This window comes from Lethenteron reissneri, chromosome 20 (assembly GCF_015708825.2).
Source record: "Lethenteron reissneri isolate LAM-NWPU_2019-01 chromosome 20, ASM1570882v1, whole genome shotgun sequence".
Lineage (NCBI taxonomy): Eukaryota > Metazoa > Chordata > Hyperoartia > Petromyzontiformes > Petromyzontidae > Lethenteron > Lethenteron reissneri.
Window position 1 is genome coordinate 9,313,833 of NC_083798.1, and position 25,723 is coordinate 9,339,555.

The 25,723-nt window shown below is 49.1% G+C and overlaps 1 protein-coding gene across 9 annotated transcripts in view; it reads right to left on the reverse strand.

Moving 5' to 3' along the window:
* Positions 1–1,043: 1,043 nt before the first annotated feature.
* Positions 1,044–25,723, reverse strand: part of LOC133344716 (tensin-3-like) — a 110,266-nt gene continuing 85,586 nt past the window's right edge. For 6 of the 9 annotated variants that reach the window (XM_061554809.1, XM_061554805.1, XM_061554803.1 and 3 more), the window contains 21 exons: positions 25,319–25,431; positions 24,096–24,156; positions 23,865–23,937; positions 20,753–20,885; positions 19,510–19,575; positions 18,030–18,146; positions 11,825–13,390; positions 11,351–11,577; positions 10,444–10,579; positions 10,110–10,187; positions 9,370–9,514; positions 7,766–8,388; positions 7,120–7,206; positions 6,599–6,730; positions 6,119–6,211; positions 5,412–5,489; positions 5,134–5,214; positions 4,634–4,802; positions 3,899–3,967; positions 3,762–3,791; positions 1,044–3,632 (listed from right to left, as the gene is read on the reverse strand). In XM_061554809.1, coding sequence (XP_061410793.1) covers positions 3,458–3,632; positions 3,762–3,791; positions 3,899–3,967; positions 4,634–4,802; positions 5,134–5,214; positions 5,412–5,489; positions 6,119–6,211; positions 6,599–6,730; positions 7,120–7,206; positions 7,766–8,388; positions 9,370–9,514; positions 10,110–10,187; positions 10,444–10,579; positions 11,351–11,577; positions 11,825–13,390; positions 18,030–18,146; positions 19,510–19,575; positions 20,753–20,885; positions 23,865–23,937; positions 24,096–24,156; positions 25,319–25,431 — 4,252 coding nt within the window. In that variant the 3' untranslated portion in view covers positions 1,044–3,457. The remainder of the gene's footprint in view (positions 3,633–3,761; positions 3,792–3,898; positions 3,968–4,633; positions 4,803–5,133; positions 5,215–5,411; positions 5,490–6,118; positions 6,212–6,598; positions 6,731–7,119; positions 7,207–7,765; positions 8,389–9,369; positions 9,515–10,109; positions 10,188–10,443; positions 10,580–11,350; positions 11,578–11,824; positions 13,391–18,029; positions 18,147–19,509; positions 19,576–20,752; positions 20,886–23,864; positions 23,938–24,095; positions 24,157–25,318; positions 25,432–25,723) is intronic. The other 3 variants (XM_061554806.1, XM_061554804.1, XM_061554808.1) reach the window with 3 other exon arrangements.

A 25,723-nucleotide genomic window follows, 5' to 3' on the forward strand; every position in this document is an offset into this window, starting at 1 on the left:
CCAGAGCGAGCGGTAACGCGACTCTCTGGCTAATGATAAAATGACCTCCAGGGAATGCAGGATGCAACGTTCACAGATTGCATCCATTGCTCTGCCTCTCTGTCAAAAAGGTAACATTGTCTAGTACAGTGCTACTTCACCGAACCCCCCCCCCCCCCATATACTGCAACCTGAAGCCGGTACACGGTCTGGGTGGAAGTCGACGATGAAGGTAAGCCCCTAATCAAGGACACTGCCTCTCTTGTGAGCGACGCGGACAGGTGCGGAGTTGGTTTCACGCCTCGAGACGTGCCACGTGCATCACGGCCTCGTGATGCGCGTTTCATTTGCCTGGCGCAAACACGGTGAGGTTGGTGGTGGGGGGGTATATCACGTCACCTCGCTGGGACAGGGCGGGGGCAGCGTCCGCTTGGGGGTGTGCGGGGGTTGGGGGGCCGTGTTTCATCCCGTGCGCTGGCCGCCTTCAATTCAGAGCCCCGTCGGGGCCGCCACCAACCTGAAAATCCATGTGTACCACCTGCAGCGTGCCTCGGCGCACAAGCTACATCACGAAGACATGAAAGAATGCCGACACCTAGCTGTGCACCTTTGATATATATTCATGAGATGCACGTTCCTGTTGTTGATCAAAAAACACGCGTGGCCAAAACATTCCGTCAAAACAGTGCTACACATTTCCACTGTAGAGAATGTAATTATCATTTATATTTGCAAGCATTGTGCATTTTTTTTGACTTTGGTTTAAAAAAAAAATGCTGGTTGCAAACTTGCCAGCAAAATAAACCCCCCGTTGCATCTTGCAGAGCGCTAAAGAGGGCTTGAGAGCGTGTGGCGCGCCTGGGTAGCTCGAGTCGCGAGTCCAGGCCGAGTTGCGGTATCTCAGCACCCCCTGCTGGAGGAGGAGGCGGCGGCAGCGTGACCTTGGGAATGCGATTCCTTCCCCCCCCCATAAAGCCACCAACAGCACGCAGCTGTGCCGCCCCATCATCTGAACGGGCTGAACAGGATATACAGGCCAATGCGGTCAAATAAAACTCAAATTGAGCTCGTGTTTTAAGAGCGTATAGCATTTTAATATGCATTTCTGTAAGTTACAAGCATAGCTGTAAAGTGAACTAAAATACATTGTTTTCATATAATGTAATTAAGATATAGGTAATGCTCCTAGCTTCATTTACACATTTACACAAGCAAGAGACTTCATCGGCAAATATTAAAATGTCATTTATACAACATGGAGCAACGTCATAAATACCAAATTATAACATTTAAGTGGCATGATTTCAATGGAGGAATAATGAGGGCATTTGCTGATAATCAGCCATAACACTGTGGAAATACTGGCAACACAACAACCTTAAATAGACCGTGGATGTCTGATGTCACATAACATGAATATGACCTCGTTTGGGAAAGAAAACTAATATCCAGGATATTAACGCAGGCCTACATTTAAAATAGTTATAATCAAATAAAAATGTTATTATTTTTTATTATAAAATATAGGTATAAATACATAGAAGTACACGCTATGAAATCTATCTTTAGCACTTTCCTTATACCATGCTGTATCATATTGCTTCCTTATCAAATTATTTCAAAGGATATCATCCAGATGTCACACGGCTCTCAACCAACTTACAAAGACCATCTGACCCTTGGTGTGCACAGCACCAGTCCACTCGTGTCCCTTTGCAACACAATATCCTCACCATTTCCTTTCTGTCACACCCCGCGCTACTTTCCTTCGCCACTTCACACATACCCTTGACCAACATCACTTACAGCGGAGCCCCCTCACTGTCTCTTTACAGCACCAGCTCCTTGTCACGTTCCTTGCCACTTCCCTTTTTGACTTAGCACACAAAGCCCCCCCCCCCCTCGCTTGCCTTCGCAACCCAACACGTGCCGCTCCACGACTTTCACGATAGAAACAAAGCATCTCTCTCTGCTCCCTCCCGCCAAAACAAAACTCTCTTGGCTTTTCCTCAATAAAATGTGCCACTTGCAACCTCTCTCTTTCAGCAAGATCTCCCCAAAATCATGCTCTACCAACAAATGCCCATCACAACCTCTCCTTCACAAACCCATATTCTCCTCCAAAGGCTACATCTGTCGTCAAATCCTGTGTTATCCAACCGGAGGCATCCTCTGTTCTTTCGTCGTCGCCATTACAGCCTTGAGATTGGTTCACAAACACTGTATTGTGCAATCTTGGGTCAGCGAGGGCACTGGCTTGGTATGAGTCTCACAGAGGTCACGCTATCATTCTGGGCTGGTCAAATGTTGCTGATGGAGCGGACATTACGTGTGGGTTCGCTCTGGGGGTTGCATTACTGTCAACATCTGCTGAAGTCATTATCACGGTACTATGACATCAGGCACACGTTGATCAGCTGTGCCAATAATGGACGTATTGAAGCAATGTTTACGAGTCACACATGCTGTGCCAGTACAACACCACAATTCTGTCTTTGGTTGGCCATAGCCAAGTGCTACTGGAGAGAACAAAAGCCATGCCCTGGCTGGCCCGTGCCCACCTGGATGGCATTTTACCTTGACAACTCACGGATTAAATCCCCATTGGTCCCAGATAAATTGAAGGCATCTATCGCCGTTTACTTGAGAATTGGACAATAATTCACACTCCGTATGCCTACTTTTACAATCAAACACTTTCTACAATAATCTCTGCACATATTTATAGAATGTCAATAACGGAATATTAATCGGCTATAAATATATTTTCACATAACATACGATGCGGTAAATGTGAGTTTGAAATAAAATGTTGAAATTAATACTACCAAGTTTGCAGATTCAGACTTTCTCAGCTCATCGCAAGTGGCCTTGGCTCAGGCTGGGTTGCCTCTGCAGTTCCTCACTTGTGTCGTTTTCACAGCCAAAGTGGAATGTAAGGCTTTGCATCCAAGCACAGGAAGTATGGGGGGGGGGGGGAGGGCACCGTCAGCTGTGGTAAATTTGCAGGCGCAAGCTACAAAATGTTTTCCTAATTCGCCTAAACAAATAGCAGCGCCAACAAGGGGATTCACATTCTTCTAACCCCCCCTCCTCCCTACACCCCGGTGAGGTTCATGACACAACTACATTGAGAAAAACACACACAACCCGAACCCAAAGGGTGACCTCTTTTCTTTGCAGTGCATCTAAGGTGGCCCATATAACCGCCATGATTTTAATTTACTGCGACGCTAATATTGGACGGAAAAAAAGCAAGTGCTTTAAATGCATGAATGCAACAACGACTGCCGATTCAGGCTATGGTTTGCACAACGACAGGAGGCGCTTCCATCGTGGATAAGGCAGTGAAGGATCCTTCATTAACTCGCCAGGGCGATGGCTTAATTCCTGCTGCTGGCTTGAGGGCAGGCAAGGCTTTCCCACTCGCCGACAAATGTCCACGCAGCGCCCGTCTCCCTGCCAGCGAGCGTAGTGGTCACGGGGACGGAGAGGGGACGGGCGAGGTTGGAGCGCTGCCTTGACCGCTCATCATGACCTTGGTAATGAAGCTCACGATGGCTGAGGCGGGCTGCTTGGGATCCAGCTCGGCAAATAAGTGGCACTGGTTGTCGGTCACGCTGCCCTGCTTCTTGGCCACGAAGCCGAAGATGCTGGAAACAAATCCCAACCACACAAGATGAGCAAACGCCCTACAGCGAGCTCTGACAATGTGAAATAATGCGTCCACAAAAGCCAGATTTCACAGCAGCAGGAGCAGCATGTTCAGGTTTGCTACTTACTTTGCTGAACTCCCACTGTCTTTTTTCCACCTGAAGGAAAAAAAAAACATTTTATTAAATGTCAGATACGATAAAAAATCGTTAATTTTATAAATGATCAACCGTGGTGCAAGATATATTCAAGAGAAGACACCCACTTCCTGTTCTGTGGGTCCTGGTCACAGTACGTCACTGTGTCGGCAGGGTAGTGCCTCCTAAAGAACAGCCTGAGAGACACAAACATACCCACGTGTGGACACTGTACCAGTACACTACAATAATTTGCCTGTGCCATCTCGAGCTAAAGGAAATGTACGATGATTTAACATTGATTTATGATTGTGCAATATTTTAGATTTCTCATGTATTGCAGTTGTCTTTGCTCTGATCTCAATTTGCTTCATTGCTGGACTGTGATTTTGGTGACCCAGGTAATTCTTGCAAAAGAGACTCCTACTGATCTCGTGAGTTATCACCACCTGGTTAAATTGAGATTGCAAGTGACCATGTGACCTGTCTACAAAATATCCCTGGGAGTAAGTAGCCATTGAGTAACACATACCATGATAATATTCAATGCTTTTCAATCCTCAGCTGGAAGAAGGCCTCCTCATGGGGACGGCTGACTGTACTTCATCACGCTGTACAGCTCGGGTTGGTGAAGGGGTTCCCAGGACCGGTTTAGATATCACTCACCACGGATGTTAGCCATGGCAGAGAATTTAACTCAAGTGACTGGGCTTATAGTCCAGGGCGGTAGCCACTGCACCCGAGTAAGACATGGCACGATTAACTATGCGAATCACATTTTGGAGTTTAACCCTAGAAAGTATAAAGGGTGATTGTAATGCCATGCTGATCGTGTGTGTGGCGGATCGGGAAAAGTCTCTTACTTGCGCTGGTTGTCTGTGAGCGTGACCCCTTGCTGGGACACTTTGAAGTGCACCTGCGTGGGCGAGGGAGGCGCACTGCCAGCCAGCGCCTGCCCAACCGCCTTGGCCACAGCTTGGGGTCCAGTTAGGGACTCCATCTCCACCGAGCCCAGGTAGAGCACGTTACAGGCTGGGGTTCACACACGCAGTACGTTAAATTTACACGGTCTAGCGATTGGCGGATATGTAGGTCTCGGTTACGAAACTGAGAAATTCCCTCGGTGAGGTGCAATGTCTCTGAAATTCAAGTCTCCACGCGCCACTGTATGATATTTTTGGAGGGACCTTGGTTTTGGGCAGACACTGCCTTAAGTAATACGTAACCCAGCTGTTGATGGCCAAGTGTTGGTATAATCATTTTCGGCAAAAGATGATGAAATACCAACGGTGTCCACGCACGCTGCTGGTAGTTACTATCACCGGGGGATCCTGGGGAGACAGCAAACAAAGAGCGGACTCACCAGCGCCTTGTTTCAGGAGTTCTGGGGTCGCGTTTAGTGGATGTAATTGAATGCTGTCAACTTCTGAATGTTCTAACGGATCTGAAAGACAATATTACATGCTGTTAGTGAAAGATGCAATAAAATATAGCTTTGAAGTGCAGTATTTTATAAAAATGTTTGTTTATCAAGTTGCTTGCTTTCATATGAAAGTGTCAGTCTCTTCCCGCATGGTTCAAGTATGAGTGGCCATGGAGGTGGTTCGCTCGCTGCGAGCTCACGGCAGACACTGCGCTCACCCTCGTGAGGAATGACGATCTTGCACGGCAGGGCGAGCGGCGTGATGGAGTGCTGGTACACCAGGGCCGACAGGCTCCCTGCAGAACAGAAACAACCGGTCAAGGAAGCAACGCCCACCACTCCACGGCAACACTCCACATTCATCTTGTCTTGCGTGTGAGTGCATACCGCGAGCTTTTCTCAAACAAAACTAATCAAAAGTGATTTTCTGCTCAAATGAGCACCGAGGTTGTGCTCATCTCTCGTTTGCAGCATTCCACCATCTTCAGGTGCTGGCGAGTCTATCCATAGGACAACCACTGGATACTGATTTGCCCACAAGGTAGTTCCTTATTTTATTGACCCTGGAAGAATGATGATTAACCCCAAAGAGAGTCAAGCCCCAACCAGGATTTAAATTCACAACCTTCCGATAGCGATCCGCTCACTGTACTGCAGAGCTAACTGTCTCTGCTTTATCAATATTGAATGTATAATTAAGGGATACATTTAATGCTCAATTGCTGCATTCAAAATGTTAAGGCAACTTGCGCTTTTACTTTTTTTTATAATCAACTTAGAGGCATCCATCGAAGGACATTAATCGTGTTTACTTTGTGCCAAGTCACACTCAAGCTCAACTGAACGAGAAGCAACTTCAACTTTGACCTTTCACATCCGCAAAACAAGCAAGCACCGCAAGCTGGCATCAGCTCCCAGCCCTCACCGAAGTAGGGCTCGTTGGGGCAGCCCTTTAACCGCACGCCTTTTGAAGTGCACTCGATCAGGTAGTGCCGCACAAGCTCACTGGACACGTCGCCTGTAGGGAAGATACAACCAGCACACCATCAACGAACTATCCACACACAATCAAAGCATGATCAATGCGCGATCAACACGCTATCTATAGATGATACACACACGATCAACACACGAAAAACACGCAATTAACACGCAATCAATGCGCAATCAACACGTGATCAAAGCGTGATCAACACATGATCAAGAAGATGATCAAAACGCTTTGGGTTATATTTCCCGGTTGATACGTTGGCCTACCTGGAGACACGTGCGTCAGCTGCATTGAACGTGTGTGTGTAATGGCGCGAGTGGCGTGTCACGCTATGCGATATGCATTGGAGCCGTGGGCTATGCGGGTGTTGTACTCTGCATTGGCTTCATGGGGAGACCAGAGGGGGGTAGGCACCTTTCTTCCCTTGCTGAGGGATGTTTGGTGGAGGCGAGGACACCTTCATGGCCAGCCCATAGGCTCCACGGAAAGAGTGGCTGTCACGGATCACAAAAGAACCAGGTTCCTTGTCCTTCAGCAAAGCGATGGCTGCAAGTGGACACACAAACAAAGAAACATACAGACACGGAGAATTACCGTTAAACTTCCTCAGCAAGTAACGTTCTGACTGAATGTCGACATGGAGGCAAGTATCATAACTAAGTATATTTTCAGGGTCATTCCTAACACAAAATAATCATGAGCGTCATTGTGGAGAATACAAGTAACTATGCAAAATTAATTGAGAAGATGCAATCCCAGAAGGAAGGTCGGCTGATGGAATATATCCAAAAATACTTCATCATTTTACGTGGAGAGGCGTATATGAGGAGGCGTTTTGTCAACGTCTTATTTTTATGCTTTGAGCACTCGGATGTCCCTGTGTGGATTGTGGAGATGTGGCGATACTGTGTTAGTCGTCAGAACCGGGCCGTCACCTTGATCTCGGGAAATCTCCTTTTTGTACCAGTACTTGGTGGTGTCCTGGACGAACTTGACCTGAGCTCTGGTTTCTATGCTGCCATCTGTGGAGACGCACGCACACACAGCACGGGGCGTGTAGGGCACATTGCACACTGTGCTGGCGATAATATTGTCAAATCTCTGCTGTGACAACTCTGACGGTGATGTTTGTTGCTGGCCGCTTGGTGTTTTGGGCCTTTGGGCCTGCGCTCAGCAACTGTGTAACAAATGCCAAGATACACATTTTTATTTAAACGCACTATGAAAAAGAATATAAAAAAAACATGTACATATGCACAAATACAGTACCTCAGTGCATGTGTGTGAAAGTTCTATTTGATAGCTGTATGTATATATGTATACAAATTTAAATAAATTGCAGCCCTTTTTCTATCCAATGCTGAAATAAGGCCTCACTACGCTATGTCTGGAATAAGGGTTGTTTGGCCATACTTCACCATGCTGGTCAGTGCGGGTTAGTAAGGGGGGCACTCTGGGAAATAAACTTAGGTCACTGGGTTGATGGTATAGTACTCGGTTGTATTAATGAGTAATTGATTTATTTCCAAACATAAAAGGCAAAAACGCCATTGAGGAAAAATTTAGAAAAAAATCTGTCACCACTGGGCAGCGACGCCAGGCTGGAATGGCGGGAGAACGTGGGAGGAGAAGCAGAGTGGAGGCCGGGGGGAGGCGAGTGGCAGGCCAGATTGGGCGGCCCGCTCGACAGAGGCGACGCGGGCTCCCCGTTGGGCAGCCCGCAGCTCGGCGAGAATCCTCCACATTCCCCACCGCTGCCGCCACACGCAAGATGCCTCCTCTCAGGCAGCATAAGCAATAGCGGGTGGTGGTGCTGCTGCCTCTGTTCCCAGCCTGGGCTGCTGGGATGCTGCTGCTGCTGCTGCTGCTGCTGCTGCTGCAGCTGCTGCTGCTGCTGCTGCTGCTGCTGCAGTGGACTGGACTGTTGTCGTGAAACTTCGTGGCCCGGAGAGCGGCTGCCACTGTAGGCTCCGTGTGTGGGCATGGCGCCCACGGAGGAGCTGCCGTGAGGGACCGGAGAGCCACTGTACGTGGGTTGGCTGTGATGGTACGAGGCCGACTTGAAACTTTGGGCCGGCGGTTCGTATGCCATGCTGAGCGAGTGGCCGTGATTGTTGGGAGAGTTGACGCCACGTTCGGAGCTGCTGGGCAAGTGGCCGGGAGAACCGGGGCTCACGCTTCCAGGCTGTGAGTTCAAGGATAGGCTGCACAAAAATAAAACATTTCAAATGAAAATAAAAAACAACACCAGCGCAGTCACACATGACAGGACACGTGAAGATGTGCCAGAATTCCATGGCTGGATTTACAGAATATTGGACCATAAGCCCATACAGGCCTCTCCCAGCTCACAAATCCCATCATCTCATAGGTGGCAATCTGCTGTGATAGGCGTTAATCCAGCACAAGAGGAACAGATAGGCTGCAGCCTTTGGCCCAAGGCTTATAATATTGAGCTGTGCAGAATGGCTGAAGCAGTACCTACAGAAGCCCCTGGAGAGCTCGGATGTATACAATAAAAATAATGATTATGTCATCTGTCCACGAAAGACTCCAGAGTAAAAAAAAATGTAAGGAGCGTTTTTTTCATGTGGGAAGAAACCAACATATTTGGAAAAAGACCCATGCATATGGTCGATTACAGTGTATGGTCCACAGGGATGGCTTCATGAATCTAGTAATGATCCTGCTTTGGCAGTGATGTACAATTAACATGGGCCATTTCTCAAAAAGTTATCTGTTATATTCTAGATTTGAAGCTTTCGTGACTGCAAGGATTCATATTCTTAGGTTTTTTCGGTAAAGTCACATAGGTAAAACATCAAAATTAATAAAAATAAAATTAATAAAAAAAGATCTTTATTTTATTTTATTTTTATTAATTTTGATGTTTTACCTACGTGACTTTATCTGTTATATATGGTTTTCTTTTAAGGCTAGAGTGTCATTGACTAATGTGCTTTTTTACTTTTTATACTGCCATCTTCTGGCCATCTCACAGCCCAGAACATTTGAAATGTAACAAATCCATGAAATCCACCAACCCACTGGTTCCAAAGCACTGAATTAAAAGGTGTGCCGATTACATCCGCCTCATGCAATGGCTAAAGCAGCATGACCAACCAGGCGACGATCAACATACACAATGGTGGCAATGAAACAGAGAGGGGAACGTGCGTGCTCACGTGTCTGGCGGGGGACGCAAGATGAGGGGCGCGGGGATGGCACTGGAGGGGACGCACGCTGGCCCTGGGCGGTTCGCCTCTCTCCCACTCGGGTCTCCTCCTCTGGGGCCCGGCAGCGGCTGATGCCTGGCTGATTGCCGCAGGGCTTCAATCACACAACACCGCCCACATGTGGCAATTTTCACCCTTTTGGCCTTACAAATATAAATTCATTTAAAAAAGAAACAAAGGGAGAATTTACGCAAACCTGATATTCACAGTGGCCAGATTCAAACCAGCTGCAACAATAAACTCTGGTGTAAACCGGCAAAAAACCCAAACCAAAGAAAACACATTCAGGGATTAAAACACTTGTAAGTAGCATGGAGATCTGATGCCAGCGCCCCAGAGTGGCTTCTGGGTGGCTGGCGGTTATTAACTCTCCATGCACCGCAGAGCACCATTGTCAACCGTTTTGGGATGGCCAGCGCACATTCACCCTCGACTTCAGATCACTGGGACAGTGCGATTATTTTTCTGTGCTTGGCTTTATTGACGCCAAAGTGGCCCCACTCCCGGCACACACAAGGGCATCTTCAACAACTGTAATTTCATGCACTGCAAAACTTGGCCTCTCAACATGGCTGCGGGCGCGTATAAAGTTTCGCCGCGCCACAGTATGGTGTTGATCACCGCAGTGCCCAGCACAAGGCTTTGTGCTCGGAGTAAAGTTAAGACTAAGAGACGACAGCCCTCCTCACCATCGTTGGCTGTGCCCTGGCCCTGCCATGTGTCGGCCAGGCTGCACGGACCCCTCGAGTAGCCCGGGGTGAGCCGACCTGTCCAGCGCAGCGCAGCAAGCGGAATGCAACAACCCGCCGGGGTGCGGCAATGAGCTGGAAAGCCAGATCAAAACAAACTCCGCCACGATTTATTATGCTTGAGCTTAGTTCAGAGTTTAAGGTCAGTCGGCTCAATAACCAAACCCATGCAGCGTCGTACTCTGCAGGGTTTCATGGCAACAACACGCGGATCGAGTCTTCCGCTCCATTTATTATTGCAGATGGCTGAGTGACAGGAGGGTGGCCGGCTCACCCTGGTTGATGTAGGGCGTGGGTGGACAGACTGGAAATGCAGGTGTGGGGGGCAGCGCCTCCTGGGGGCTGCTGTAATGCAGTGGAGCCCTCAATGCGCCGTCCATCCAGTCTGACTGTGGGTGGCCTGGCTGCATCTTGGGAGGGTGGTGGGTGCAAAACCATCCATATTCATCGCCGTCTTTAAGTTCGGAGCTCAGAAAGCCTGCACTACTGTCGATAACATTGACATTACAAACTGCACTGAACACAATCCCCTCAGGCAGTGGTTCTCAACCTTTTTTAACTTCTGTAACCTTTGTTAAATTTTGTTTCAACCGAGTACTCCCTTGCCTGACCAAACATGGTTCTGCCAAATAAATTAATGAACAATGAATATCAATATTTTAACCACTTGTTCATTTTGTGAGGTATCCTAACTTGCTAGAAACTGCAAGTGAATAAAAAAAATCAACGGACGCTCTGCACGCGTGACGTAATTTGTTTGCGCTTGCTGGTTGCTCTTGGAAACTGCATTGTTTATGATCAATGAGTTTATAAAGGTCTTTTATATCGTTCGAGGTTACCTTATGGATTCTAATTTTATCGTAGTTATTTTATTTGCAGATTCATACGTGATTATTCACCAATGACTCTTATGTATAATATAATTTCAGACATTTATAAATCATCTCACATACCCCCTGGAACTTTACCACGTACCCCCAGGGGTTCGCGTATGTCCGGTTGAGAACTGCCCTAAGCTACCTGTGTAAAATCAGAACTACTTTCCTTAGTATTCGATAACATTGAACTATGTGAGACATCAGACAAGAACCCATGTTGTCAGTGTAATACAAGTAAAAATAAATTACAGTAAATAAGAGTAAACAATTACGGTGCATTGCGATGGAGTGGCGAGCACTCACCAGCACCGCCATTGATGTGGGGGTGACGGAGCCCCCCAGCTCGGGGGACGTGCAGGGGGACGGGGAGGTGCTGGAGCTGGGTCCCTTCTGTGGAGAGTGGGGCCCCTCTGGGCCCTCCCAGCCATGGCCCCCCATGCCCGACACTGCCTCCCAGGCCGCATGCCTCTCCTGCGGCAATGCTTCCCTGCTCGGCCACTCCAGAGGAGGCGCCCTGTGCTGTCGCGCTGCTGGGACATAGTCATAGATGGGGCTTAATTTTTGCTCCAGCTGTCTGGGACTGAACTCCAGAAAATATTGTGGGAGGGTGAGAGGGAATGGGAGAGAAATTCGACTGTTCACAGATGATATAATTTAACCAACACTGGCAATTGGGAAACACGCATGCGGACACAATTTCTCACGAGCCACTGAAAATCAGGAATGGGTGCCCTTGCAAAAATTATAAAAAGAGACAATGGATGCTCCTTGCTTTACCTCGGAAGTGCCCCTGGTAGGAGCCCGCATTGTGAGCCCCCGGAGGGCCGTCTTGCTGCATGGCGAGGTCCCACGGACGGGGGCAGGCAGCTCCGCTCCTGGGCATGTAGAGAGCGGCCTGGCTGTGATGAGCAAACACCTCCTCTTGGGCGTGGGGGCTGGCCATGTATCCTGCGACAACCTGGTGACTGATGCCATTCTGATGGAAGAGAAAGAGGCCAGGTGCACCCCTAAACGATGTCTCACCAACGATAGCTTTGCTTTGCACCGTCGTCTGCTGTCTGATCTGTGGCTCGCCCATAGCGCTGGGACTCGTCGTCAAGTGGTCGGGAGCCTCCAGCGGTTTGAACGTTGGATCCAGCTCTTGGATGAGCTTGTTGAGCTCCAGCAGCGACCTCTCAAAGTCCTGCTGGGCGCGGAGGTCTGGGAATCCAGGGGCGGGGCCACCATGCGGGGAGGCCGAGGCCGAGCCGGCCGCACCACGCCAAACCGCGGTGGGCCGGTCGTACGTGACGTCGGATTGCTGTCGGGTGAGCGGTCGGCTGTGGCTCTGCCAGCTGCTCACGGTACGCTGCACCGCGTGGCGGCTGCTGTTGCTTCTCTCGGGAATCTGCGGAGTCCCAAACCCGGCACCATTTTTCGTCGCCGCTCCCAGCGTGACCGGGTTGCCGTACAAGCTCCCGTTCTGCTGCCCATAGAACGTCTGACTGGTGGATGTCTGCAGATGTTGGTTAGGAGATCTTGGTGGCTGGTAAGAGTCATCTTGATCACACTCCATCTCTTCACTAAGTGCAACTTGTTTGTAATTCATTGGATTTCCCTGCCCGGGATACATCCCTGATGCTGAATAGCCAAAGCTGTTTATTCCTTTTGGCGCGCTGCCTGGTGGACTTGTTTTCTCAGTAACTGCACCTGGTTGTGTGAAGGTGCCAACCGCATCGTGAGTGTAGTCGTTTGAGGAGAGTGGCACATCAGCATTGCCCCCTCCCACACACCCAACTATTTGACCGTCTGCTGTGGGCTGCGTCAGACAAATTCCCTGCTGCACACCACCGTCCACGTCGTCATCCAGGATGTCCGTCTCTCTCTCCGGGGTGGCCCTGTCTCCGTTCATGTGGACCTGTACCGGCACCACGTGGCGGCTCCCTGGAGGAAGGACCAAGCCGTCCCGCGGCCCGCCGCTCAACACCGAGCCGCCTCGCACGCTTGGTGTGGCCGTGGCGCTGGCGGCAGCATTGGCGCTGGCAGCCGGCACGGGCGGCGTAAAAATGGTAGCCGCGTTTGCGCTAAGGTTCGTTGAGTTGTGGTGGTGCTCCTCCATCATGATGCGCTCCGTCTTGGTGGAGGCAGTGGAGTTCCCCGAGTCCGTGCTCATGGAGCGGTTGTGCTGGCCCTGCCTGATGGCGCTGCTGGAGCCGCTGGCCCCGGCGGGGGCTGTGCAGGCGGCGGCGGCCGCCGCACTGATCCCGTTTACAGAGGGAACAACCGTGCCGCTGTCGGAGGAACCTTTCTTCTTGATGCGAGCGTAGAGGCTTCCGTCTACCGGCCCCTCCGTGTGTGGAACCTCTGCAGGGAAGAAGGAGGGTGAGGCAGAGGGCCAGCTGACAGTGAGGATCGTTACAGAGCCACGTCTCTATCGACTGACTACTACGAGAGGGGCGGTGACATGGCCCAGCGGTAGCATGTTCGTCACTTGTTGCAGATGTTCGTAGTTTGAATCCAGAAGGCTGCCGTGGTTATGATTCAGGCGTACAATACGCTGAGTAGGCTTCACATTGGTGTTAAAGCTTCACTGTAGTCATTTGCCAAATTTGAAATATTACCTGCAAATTACTCAATTGGGATTACACACAGCAGCATCATCAACCCGGACTATGAAACTACTGCTGACTGTGTGTAACACAGTGTCTTCACGATTATAGCCTTGCGCTAAAGAATCGCGCGCATACTAAATGTACTAAATCATTAAATCTTGACTTAAATCTTTCGTGACTGCAGGAATTCATATGCTTTCGGGTCTTTCGGTAAAGTCACGTAGATAGGTTCAAAGAAAATAACTAAAAACTACGACGTTTCGATCGCTTGTGTTGCAATCGAAACGTCGTAGTTTTTTGTTATTTTCTTTGAACCTATCTACGTGACTTTACCGAAAGACCCAAAAAATACTAAATCATTATTAGTGATAGCGTATATTTTTTTATTCCATATATTATTTGATCGCTGTCAGCAACCACCTGCACACAAGCTGATTTTCTTTCATTGGTCTTGCATACATAAATGCAAAGTATATTCAATACTAAAACAACTAGAATAGGGGCTATATAATTATGTTTTGATAAGATCATTGGAAATATCACCTAACATTCAGACATCTAATGCAGAGTGACTTTAAGCAAGCGCAAACCGGCAGCTCACACGAGCGACAGCAGTGATGCAAATCCTTCCTGAACGCCGGGCAAATCGCAACTGTCAGTTGTTCCCATTCCAGGGAGATGAAAAGAATAAAGGAAATAATGGATACATACGAACACGGCGTGGCTGGGGTTTTCTTCGCGGTAGATCCTGTCACGTCAACGGTAATGCGGTGGGATGGTAGCCCCCAGCAGTTATCTAACGAGCTCCCCATGCATTCGTCAAGCCAGTGATAGAGAACGTCCTGATCTAATTCCACATTTTGTATTTTCTGCGGCCAAACGTAATGCCGATAGATACTTTATCGGCACCACTGTATCTGTGCACAACGTACGGCATGTTAAGTATAATGTACAGTACAGCCAGATTACCAATCCACTGCTGGACACAAGGCCCTTCCAATGCCATGCCGTTCGTGAAGGTTGCTTGACCATACTTCACCACACTTGTCAGTGTGGGTTGAAGGCGGTGAGTATAAATATTGCAGAATATTCATAATAATTAATAATATAATTTATTTATAGCCACGTTAGAATCCGTTGAGAATAAAAGTGTCTGCATTAAGGGAGACCATGGGCAAACAACAAGTACAACGCATAACAATGACGAATTATAGGCAATTATATTTTAATTAAACCAAGTTTTATATGAAAACGTCCAAGATCAAACTTAATGGCAAAACGGAACATAAATATTAAGTAAAAATAAAACTAAGATTGAACGAAGGAAATTGAATAGACATCGCAAGTCTTTAACAAAGAAGACTATAACAGAGATAATGTGAACACGATCGTGGGCGCCAGTGTCGCGAGGCGTCGCTGGGCTGCGTGGCGGAGGACTCCGCGTGTAATCCCAACTCATCCACGCTCGTCGCATTCGTCGCCCTCCGCAAAGTGACGCGTGTCATTCGGCACGACGTCCAACGCTAACCCCTCCGCGTGCTAGGAGCTTCTTCAGAAAAAAACGACCTCAATTCGGCTCCTTCGCACTTTCACTTTAACTTCAGACATCGCACTAAACAACGCGCGGTGCAACCCCCAAAAAGCACAAGCGTGAAAAACCCCCGCGCAGCGATATAGCCACATTCGCTGACGCCGTGCTCTGGCTCTCTTGCGTGCTATGGAACGCGCCGTCTCGCCCACTTGGCATGCGGCAAAACGTCCCATGCCGCTCGCACGTGCCTGCGCTCCCCCCTCGCGAGCCGCATGTGGCACGGATTCCTCCACGGGCGCCTACACATTTAATCGATTGAAGGCAGGCCTTGCTGTTATGAGGTGGCGTCGCAATTCTTCTTCTTCCCGTGGCCACAACTTCGAGCCGGAGGAGGAGAGGCGGCGATTGACGAGACGACGGCAGCCTTGCTGGCCGCACGACGGCGCGGACGCCTCTACCCGGCTCCGTGTTATTGCCTTTAAACAACGCGAGCGCACTAATCGAGTCACGAGGTGAACCCAACGAGATTGTTACGCATTGCTTTCATTACTTTAATACGAGCTAAACAAATGAGTTTCATACAAAAAGAGCCGGCACTCAATGGCGGTTAGTTTACCGCTTACCGACAACGCGACCGCTTAATACGAACAATTTACATCAATACTGCGAGTCAGCCAGCGTGCACCTCTCTAGGGCACTCTAAAGTACCATACGTGCAACTCCTGCAGTGAGCATAAACCAAGCAAGGCGTTTGTCTACATTTTGACGTTTTTACAATCTACAGTTTTACTGCTGCATCACAGCACAATGTGCGGCCATCCGCGGCCGGCCTGAGAGTGCGGTACCTATTGACGGCGGTCTCCGTTCCCCGAGGCTGTTCCCCATCCTCGGTGTGAGATAACGCGGCACTCAATCATATTCCAGGCGGCTTCCCTGTGGTTGCTCTTCCCTCTTGCTCCATTCACCAAAAGGGAGTGTAGGAAAGCAGCTTTCCTCAAAGTAAAAGCCTTCATCTCTGACACGTGGCTGAGGACTTTCACACGACGATGCCTGGGTGTTCACTGAGCAAACTGGCACGGGTGGGGGGCCCGCCACCAAACCGCGCACAAACACCACACTCCAGAGCAAAGACGAGCAGAGCCAAACAACCACTCACACTTGTGCTCTGCTATCGAGCCCGCCGCATTTGAGGAAGCTCACCATAAACCGAAGCTGCTCTGGCCGTCCGCCACTAAACATTGTGCACTTTCTGGCAGCGGAGGAGAAAATTATCATTTGACGAAGAAGGAGAGGAAAGGCTCTGCCCCTCTGTTTTCCCTCCCCTCCCCGGAGAAGGTGGCTCTTTCCTAGCAGCTGGTCCAAAAAATGCCTCGGCCAATCCTGTGGCCAAATAAGGCAAGGAATATTCGAAGCGGCATCGGGTGTATTTCAAGGGGATCCAGCCCAGCGCCGCTCCAACATGGGCTCCCGACTGCGAGTGAACATTTGACCGAGGGCCCCGTCACACAGCTCCGCTGTCAGTTGGTTTCACAAGCACTCTCGTGAGATGCGCAGCAAGAGCCTTATCGTGGAACCGTGCCTCTGATAAGGGATCGCCGCTCAGAGACAGCGCGACGCGGCAACCGCACGCGAGACGCGACAAACACCAAAAAATTCTGTCAAGAACCCCGGAGCTGCACTTCTGTCTCCCTGGCTCGGGCAAATGCGATCAATCTGTGGAGTGCATTCGACTTCCACCAAGCCCGGCGGATCTCACCCCCAGGATCAACATGGCAACCTCGTATCATGAGAGCGGACATCTGAATTAATGCCTGGCTGCAATTTCTGGAGGTCCCCGGGGACGGTAAAAATAATCCCCTTAAACCCATGTGTGCGCTTCACTGTTTGCGCTGCGGGGACGGGACCAGCACCATCCATCTGGCGATTGCTCGTGATGGAGCCAGGGCTCACAGCCGTGTGACTTAACACAAACATTTGATGAACTGATGACTCCCACCCTGCTGGGCCCATAGTGCAATTTAGGCTGACTCTTCAAGAAAATAAATCTTCGCATTTTTTGTGTTCCATTTCTGCATTTATGGGATTATCGCAATGGTGACACATTGTAGGCTTTTATCTGCTTATCAGGTTCAAAAACCATACTGCACGAGGGAAGGGTGCCGTGGGGACTGAGCCGAGATGAGATTATCCTTGTTTTTTTTCATGCAGTTACAAATACCCGCTGGGTTTGATGGCTTCAACACTGCAGCCATTGCGCAACCTCTACTTAAGAATGCTATTAGAAGGAATCACTCACATACCATGCCTTCTGGTTGTTTTTCTTACAAACTCAGGATGTTTAAATTATGTATACATATATTTCGGTAAAATGTAAACATTTCAGCCTAGTCCCCTTATATAACTCGAAGCTAATTATTCGTATTGAAAATATTCTTACAGTTTTGTGGAAAGCTGCAAACGTTACAAACATGTTTTTTTTCCTGCGGCATATATTAAAAAAATATCTGCAGAGTAAAATGTGTGCAGGATTTTCTGCAGGTATGGCAAAGCTATTTTTCCTTCATGGGATTGACACAAGCGATGGAGCCTAAACCTCAGAGGGCCATCCACTATGAGGACAGGATTTTCATCGGCATGATGTCAAGTGAGATATTGACTCTCTGGACAACAGAATACCGTAGAAAATAGTTACCTTAGCGGTATCGCATCCGCCGGAGGCTCAATATGTCTCTAAACTAAATGACCAATCTGATTGGAGTTTAGTGCCAAAAGAGAGTACTGCGAGAAGACTACAGGTAAAGGGCAAATGAGTCTTTGGTCTGCCGGAGCTCAGCAAGTAGAATGAGAACGAGGCGGGTACCTTCTAGGCTGTCCTCCTGGCGCACATTGAAGTTCTCGTAGGAGTCGCAGCGGATGAGAGGGTCGGCCGTGCCGAAGTCCACGCCAATGTCCGCAGCATTCATATAGCGCTCACCGCCTGCAGCGACAATTGCACGCAACCCGCAATTCTCTGCGCAGTAATAGTTACAATATTCTCCGGTTCTACGACACATCTTGAAAACTGAGATGTACAAGTGACCTTTGAAAATGCATGTTTGGTTACTAAACTAAACACTGAGCTTTATAGCCCTTTTTCAGAAGTGATCTGGCCACAAATGATATCCCAATGAAATGGCTTGTCGTGTGGACATTGATAGCAGCCAAATACTCGAAACACGTGTTTCTAAATGTGAAGGGAAAAAACCACGTGACCACGGGGGAGAACATACAAACTCCAAATATACAGGTGTGAGGGTCGGGATCGAACCCACGACCTCCTGCATACTAGGTGAGGGAGTTAAACATCTTGCCACTTCGGCAGCCTAGTCTTACAAAACACACTTTCAGTTGGGTTCTAAGATGTAATGCAGACAATGCAATACCAGCCAAGTGATAACGTACACATGACAGGAGTATACAGGTGAGTATAGCAGAGCCCTGCTGCTACTGCTGAGTGTAGAGGTGAGTCTGTGGAGACTGCGGCTGCACCTGTCCACAGTGCTCTGCTAGCAGCACCAGGAAGTGCATGGAACTATTTGCACACCGAGGTCACGCTGCGAGGATGACGGAGTGTGTGCGTGTGTCACAGGGGGTTATCGGGGTGACCGCGCATCTCTCACACACTCTACGCACATCTCGCTCATGCCCGCCCACCTCTCTGCCGCTAGTTTTAACGACACGCATAGGTGTGCTGCTCACAAACAGCAGGGAGGCACCCCTTCCACCATGCCCTGCATGCATGTCACATGTGATCACCACGTCGTATGTACAACGCTCTCAGCCCTGTACTCGCCGCGTCGGGCCACTCGTGTGCGTGCCCACATCTGTGTGCTCGCCTGCTTTTGCGAATGTGTTTGCTTTTGTGAATTTTGTAATTTTGTTTACTTTAATCTGCACGCCTGTGCGGCACACTGGCTGGGCTTTGGCAGAACCCTGCCAGATTCGAGCAGTGCCAAGGGAGCATTTGCACACAGACACACGCACGCAAGAATTTCTCGAGGCTAAGCCTCCACACTCCCTCTCCCCAGCTTAATTAGTCATCTGAACAAACACACAGAGTCGCAAGCACTTGCTCCGGTCACAACAGCCTAATTAAACAATTAGCCCAAGGCGAAGGCAAAACTCATTAAATCCAACATGGATATTCTGATGGTTGAATGTAATGAGTTACATAATGGCTTTCCGCATTTATGCATTTTGGAAACTGCTGGTTGGAATAACGCCCAGCGTGAGTGAAGCATCGTAATGATCTTCTGCCGGTGATGACTCAGAGGGAGTGCATGCCGAGCACGCGATCGTACCCGGTGGCTTCTCGGGTCCCGAGGAAAAAATGAATTCCACTCTCCCGTCATCCGGAAACTTTTCATCTGAAAAAAGGGGGAGGAATGATTTGATCAAAGATTAAAAATAACCCCAGATGTTCACTTCTAAAATTATATTACAGAACATAGTTTGACTTAGATGCTCAGTTAAGTCAATGCAATTGAAATTATAAGACACTATGATCCAAGTCTGTTATTATAATTTCGAAATGCTGACCAGCCAATAGATGGATTATTTATATTATATTTGTTTCTGCCATTGCTGTAACTTGTGTAGTTTTATCTTTTCAGCGATGCTAGGTTGCCTCATCATGAATTTTTCTGATGACCAGTATGATATAGTGATGCAGCAATTGCCTGTGATAGTGTGAGTGTGTCTGTCTGAGTGTATGTGTCTGGTGAGTGTCTGTGTGACTGTGTCTGTGTGCCAGTGTGGGGAGTGGTAGTGTACTGGTTAGCGCACTGCGCTACGAGAACCCAATGACCTGGGTTCGATTCCCGCTCACGGTTAACACCAGGTACAGATCATTCTTGGGCATCCCCTAGGTCAACTCAGCCTCAAATGAGTTCCCGGTGCAGTGTGTGAACATCACCACTAGGGAGACAAAGGCGGCCACGCATGGTGCTGGCCACCCACCCCCTCGTGTGCCGTGCCGGTCTTCATAGGTGCCTGCTAACAGCACTTGCCCCAACAGTCTGTTAAGGCTATACCAGGGATTTGTGTCTTTGTGTTTGTGCCACAGCCATCTCAGTCAGTCACCCAATGGCACATGCGTGTGTCCAGTGACCTGCCAGCGAGCCTTCCACACTTCACGTGGCCTTAAAGTGCACATAGCCTGTCAAACGTGCCGTGGTGACATCACCGCCATTTAGTGGCGAATGGTGCTTGTTGTTGTGTGTGTGCGTGTCAGTGTGTGTCTACGTGTCAGTGTGAGTGTGTCTGTATTTCAGTGTGATTGTGTCTGTATTTCCGTGTGAGTGTGTGTGCGTGTCAGTGTGTGTGTCTGTATTTCAGTGTGTGTATTTCAGTCTGTTTGTATTTCAGTGTGAGTGTGTATGTTTTTCAGTGTGTGTCTGTATTTCAGTGTGTGTATTTCAATGTGTCTGTATTTCAGTATGAGTGTGTATGTTTTTCATTGTGTGTGTCTGTATTTCAGTGTGTGTGTTTCAGTGTGAGTGTGTATGTATTTCAGTGTGAGTGTGTGCGTGTCAGTGTGTGTACCTGTGCAAGCTGCATCGAGCTCTGCCTTGCCGAGCACCAGGGGGCGGAAGTCCTGCACAACGCACGTGTGGAACTGCACGCGGAAGATCTCATCGCGTGTCGCTGCTTGGCACCCCCTGTGGTAGCACTTCACCTGCCGGGCGAAGCAAGCAACCAACCAACACAGAGATCCCCTATCGCCCACGTAGACTGTTGAGAGAAGTGCTGTTAACGAGCACCAATTAAGGCCAGCACATCGCACTAAGTGGTGGTGTGACAAAACAACATCCTGCAAACCTTTATCGCCCCACTGTTGATGTTTGCACACTGCATCAGGTACTTCTTTAGGGCTCAGTTGACCTAAGAAAGGCCCAGGACGGATTCTCATATCAATCACCACTGATGTTACAAGTAGCTAAGAATTGAAGTCAAGTTGCTAGATTGGTAGGGCAGCATGCTAACCACTTCTCCACCACACGCTGTCAGACACAGACATGTACAGAAATGAAGGTGCCCCTATACAGCTTGGGGGCAAGTGTTATTGGTGAACACCAGACATGTACACACACACGCACACACACGTATATGTGCTTAAGCACACATACACATTTGGCACGATGGGTCCAATATAAAGAAAATTACAGCACAGTAAAATACTAATATTATTGGACGTGGCATTTTCAGATAGTCCATCTTCTACTTCATGTGCTCCATTTATCGCAGACAAAAGCAATATCCTTTTATTAAAAAAGTTTCATAAAGAGTGGGGTGCATAAAGATGAATACAGCGAATAGAGTGTGCTCGTGTGAGCACTCGGTCAACTGTGGTGACAGTGATGAGCTTAAATTCATCTCATATTGGCCGACACCTGCGTGCCGAGGAGCTCTATTATACACCCTTCGCAATCCATTTAGAGCTATTTTCAAGTCCCCATCGATTTCTCCTTTGTACTCCGCCTCCAGTGTTTACAGAGACTAAGGATGTGCGCTGGTGGCTGCCGTCGCCGCTTGGGAAGAGAGCGGCCCGACCGACCTCGCAAACCGAGGGCCTCTCATGTCGCAAAGGCCCACGGGGACCCTCCGGCGCGACTCCCTCCACCCCCGGGAGACAATGACTACTCCCATGTCACCTGCACCGGGGGAGGCCGCGCCATTCACCCACCCCGCGGTAACTTGGGTTTCATTTCTTTCTTTTGATGACCACGTCCTCCACGGACGCTTGAGTCAATGGAGTAGAAGAGAGTGTGCGCGTGTGTGTGTATGCCTACCGAGCCGTGATTAAAACAAAATCCACAATAACATCCTGCTGCAGGTTGTGGTTAGCGGTGGAGAAAGTGGCGGTACCAGGACACTTTGAAGTTAAAGATTTGGTGGGAGGGGAGGGTCAAAAAGGGCACTTGGCAGCTGACATGTGGCTTTTGGCTCCTACAGCTACTGAAGCCCTTTGGCACTAGCTTTGGGAAATTGGTCGAGCTTAAGTGTTATCCTTTTGTTTTGTGTTTACTGACTCATGTAAATAAAGCATCCACGTGGGATGGGCTGGGACAGCTCAAACAGAATGTCTGAACATCGATGGGGGGAGCCGTGGTGCAGTGGTTAATGCGCTGGGCTATGAACCTGAGTCTGATTCCTGGCCAGGGATAATGTCAGTGATGAAGTTTTATTGGAACTGATTCGAAGTTTTATCGGAACACAGTAGTCAGCGTGGTATTGCTGTAAAGAGCTAGTGGGCCTGATCTGGTAAAATAAAATGTTTTATTATGAACAAACTATCCCATGACTGAGAATACATGTAAAAGCCATTGATCCAGCAACGGATTGACATAGTGCTTGAAGTTACTGATTATTATTGTTTGTTCAAATACCATGGCCGAAAATTCATTTCAGCCATCCCCCTGTAGGCAGGGCAAGAGAATAAAATGAGACGCAGAGCTGGAGTAGCTATCAGTGTGAACAACTGAACCATGAGACGACCACAATCACACACGCTCGCACTATACCCAACTGGTTGGAACCTCCTGCATGAAAACTATTGTATTTCCACTACTTTTAGATTCACATTCACATATCCACACAAGCACGCACACACACTCAGGTGTTCACACTCACACTCAACAACAACCGCCATTCACCACTAAGTGGTGGTGACGTCACCATGGCGCTTGTGCCAGACTATGTTCACTTTAAGGCCATTTGAAGTGTCAAACGCTCGCTGGTAGGTCACGGGACAAACCCAGGTACCATGGGTCGACTCACTGAGATGACTGGCCGAAGCACCACCTGAGCCCCCTACTGTGCCAACTCAAACACACACCCACACAGGCATTTCCATTCACACTCACACCCACACAGGCATTTACACTCACACTCACACCCACACAGGCATTCACACGCACAATCACACTCACACCCACACAGGCATTCAGACACACACACACACTCACACCCACACAGGCATTCACACACACACTCACACACACTCACACACACTCGTACACGCAGAGTCGTGAGAAGCAGCACAGGGTCGAGCTGTGGGCTGGGCCACGTACGGCCAGGAGCCTGATCCCCTCTCAGATAGGCCTCAAATAACAACCAGATAAGGTCTAGAAACGTGAGTTATTGGCTTCTCACGAACATTAATACGTTTCATACAACGGATATCATTTCGCCCCGATAAAAAAATAAGTTTCTTGTTTTATGTTAGAGTCATTCAACTATATTCTCTTCTCCGTGCAAAAAAATTACGCGAAAAAAATGTACAATCACAACGCAACATCGTTCGCGTGGAAACCCAGCGCTGTAGCCCGCCAGATGAAATCTCCACGAATGCATGTGCCTTCCCAGTGCCCGCAGCGCCAGGATAGCAGCCAGATCCCTCGCTGTGACGAACGCCGCTCATTAACATTGCTGCCGTGCATGCGCTCGCATCTCACGGAGGAGTCACACTCCGGGTACAAACGGCTTCCACCATGAATCAGCTCGCGCTAGGCACTGAAGTAATGTAACAAAAAAAAAAAAACGCCCTGAAAGAGTAACGAACTCTCACTGGAGTTCCGCACGGGATTAAGGTGTCATCAACACTTTCCTCACTCCAGAGTGCAGTGTGAGTTGCAAGCGAGAGCGGAGAACGTACCAGGATGTCCCCTTTCAGAGGCAGCCCGGGCTCGATCGTGATGCAAAGCTTCTTGCAGTTGTCCGGAATGTTACTGGCGGAGGTGAAAGTAAATCAGCATCGAGGCAACAGGCGTCATTGGCAAAACTATGAATGTACGAAAGACAGGTGAGAGGGCATTACAGATGACGTGACGTGTTTACAAAACGAGCGGTGGCGGTGAGCAGTGGAGCGGTGGCGGCGCGCACTCACTAGACGGCGGAGGTGTGCAGCGGCTGCGCCGCCTGGTAGATCTTGAGAAATGGCCGACAGCCTTGGGGAGTAAACAGGAAGCATTCACAATACTCTGTTTGTTCAGGAACCCCCGGGTCCCACGGCCGAGCCTCTGCGGCCTGGCACAGCAGGCCCAGTGAGGGTCAGAGGAGAGAGGGAGGGTGCCCCCCCCGCCCCCTCTGCCCCCCCTCCCCCTGGGTGCACGCCCCCCCCTCATCATTAAAACAAACATTTGGAGATGTAGGCCACTACATCTCCAATTGGTGAGAATTGTATTTTATTATGTTGAATTTTTATTATTTTATTATTTCCCTTCTACGTGACTTTACCGAAAGAACCAAGAAGATGTAGGCCACTTTTAGAGAATTAACATTTTTCGTGCAGGAAAACACGTAAGTCCCCTGAGTATACAATTCGTCACATTAAAATATATAATCCGACAAAAGAATAAACGCCTCCGTAGTGCCGTGATCTTTATCCGCAAAGTGAAATGCGGAAACAGTCCCAGCCGGAATGCGAGGTTGATGGATGCATCGTTTCTGAAAATAAGTGCTCCTAAAACAATCGAGCGCCCTTACCCCCGCCTCCACCCTCAAATGCCGGTAGATGGACGAGCAACTCTATTCGCGCAGAAAAACACATTCCTTCCCTTTAGCATCAAACAGACATTGCCTTGCATCAGGTCAAACAAATGCACTGGAACAATGTACTTGCGAAGGTAGCACCGCACACGTAGCAGCAACGCCAGCCGTTCTGAGTCACCGGAGCACCGGCAACAGCGCAAGGCACGATACGCGCACGCACGTGACTCCGATGCGGCCACGAGGCAGGAATGAACGATAACCATGGACTAAGGTCACGCCATTGCCACAGTGCTGCTGTCAGGGTGTTCAATTAGGCAAAGGAAGAATGAGCCAAGTTAATTTCACTAATTCACAAGTTTTGGCGCTTTAGTTAATTCCCATGTCCACGTTAGTGCAGTTTAAGCATGCCCCTTTCACTCGAAGCCAGGATTTTTGTTTGTCAGCGAAAGTGGCACTCTGCCTAACTGCATCCAGCGTGTCACTCCTCATTGATCAACTCAAGAGGAGCCTGCCGAGGAGGACCAGGGAGCGGCCGCACTGTAGCGGTGAAGCGGGCCGCACGCTTACTGCGTCGGTCGTTTAAGGTGACGGAGTCGCCATGCGGCGCCCGTGCCTTACCGCCATCATCCTCCAAGTTGGGCAGCCCGTGGATGACGATGTGGTGCAGGAAGAGTGGCAGGTTGTTCACCTTCACTCGGCCCGAGAGCAGCTCGCTGAAGTACGACACGTACCTGCGCAGGGAGGGCACACATTCCCTCATGGACGGCAAGGGAATCTGGGACACGCTGGGTAAACATTTACTTTATTCACAAGCTGCGCATTCATTAAACCGCCTCAAAACATCTCTGCATGCCACAAGCAGGCAGGCTGTTTCAAAATTAAAATCCACTCATGTGGACAAAATGCTTTCACTGTAAATTCCTTTATTGAATATGGCATTTGGAAGATTTTCACACGGGTTTTGAGATATTTTTTTGGTGTGGTTCTCCGAGCTTGAGGCAACTTCGCTCAATCCTAAGAATT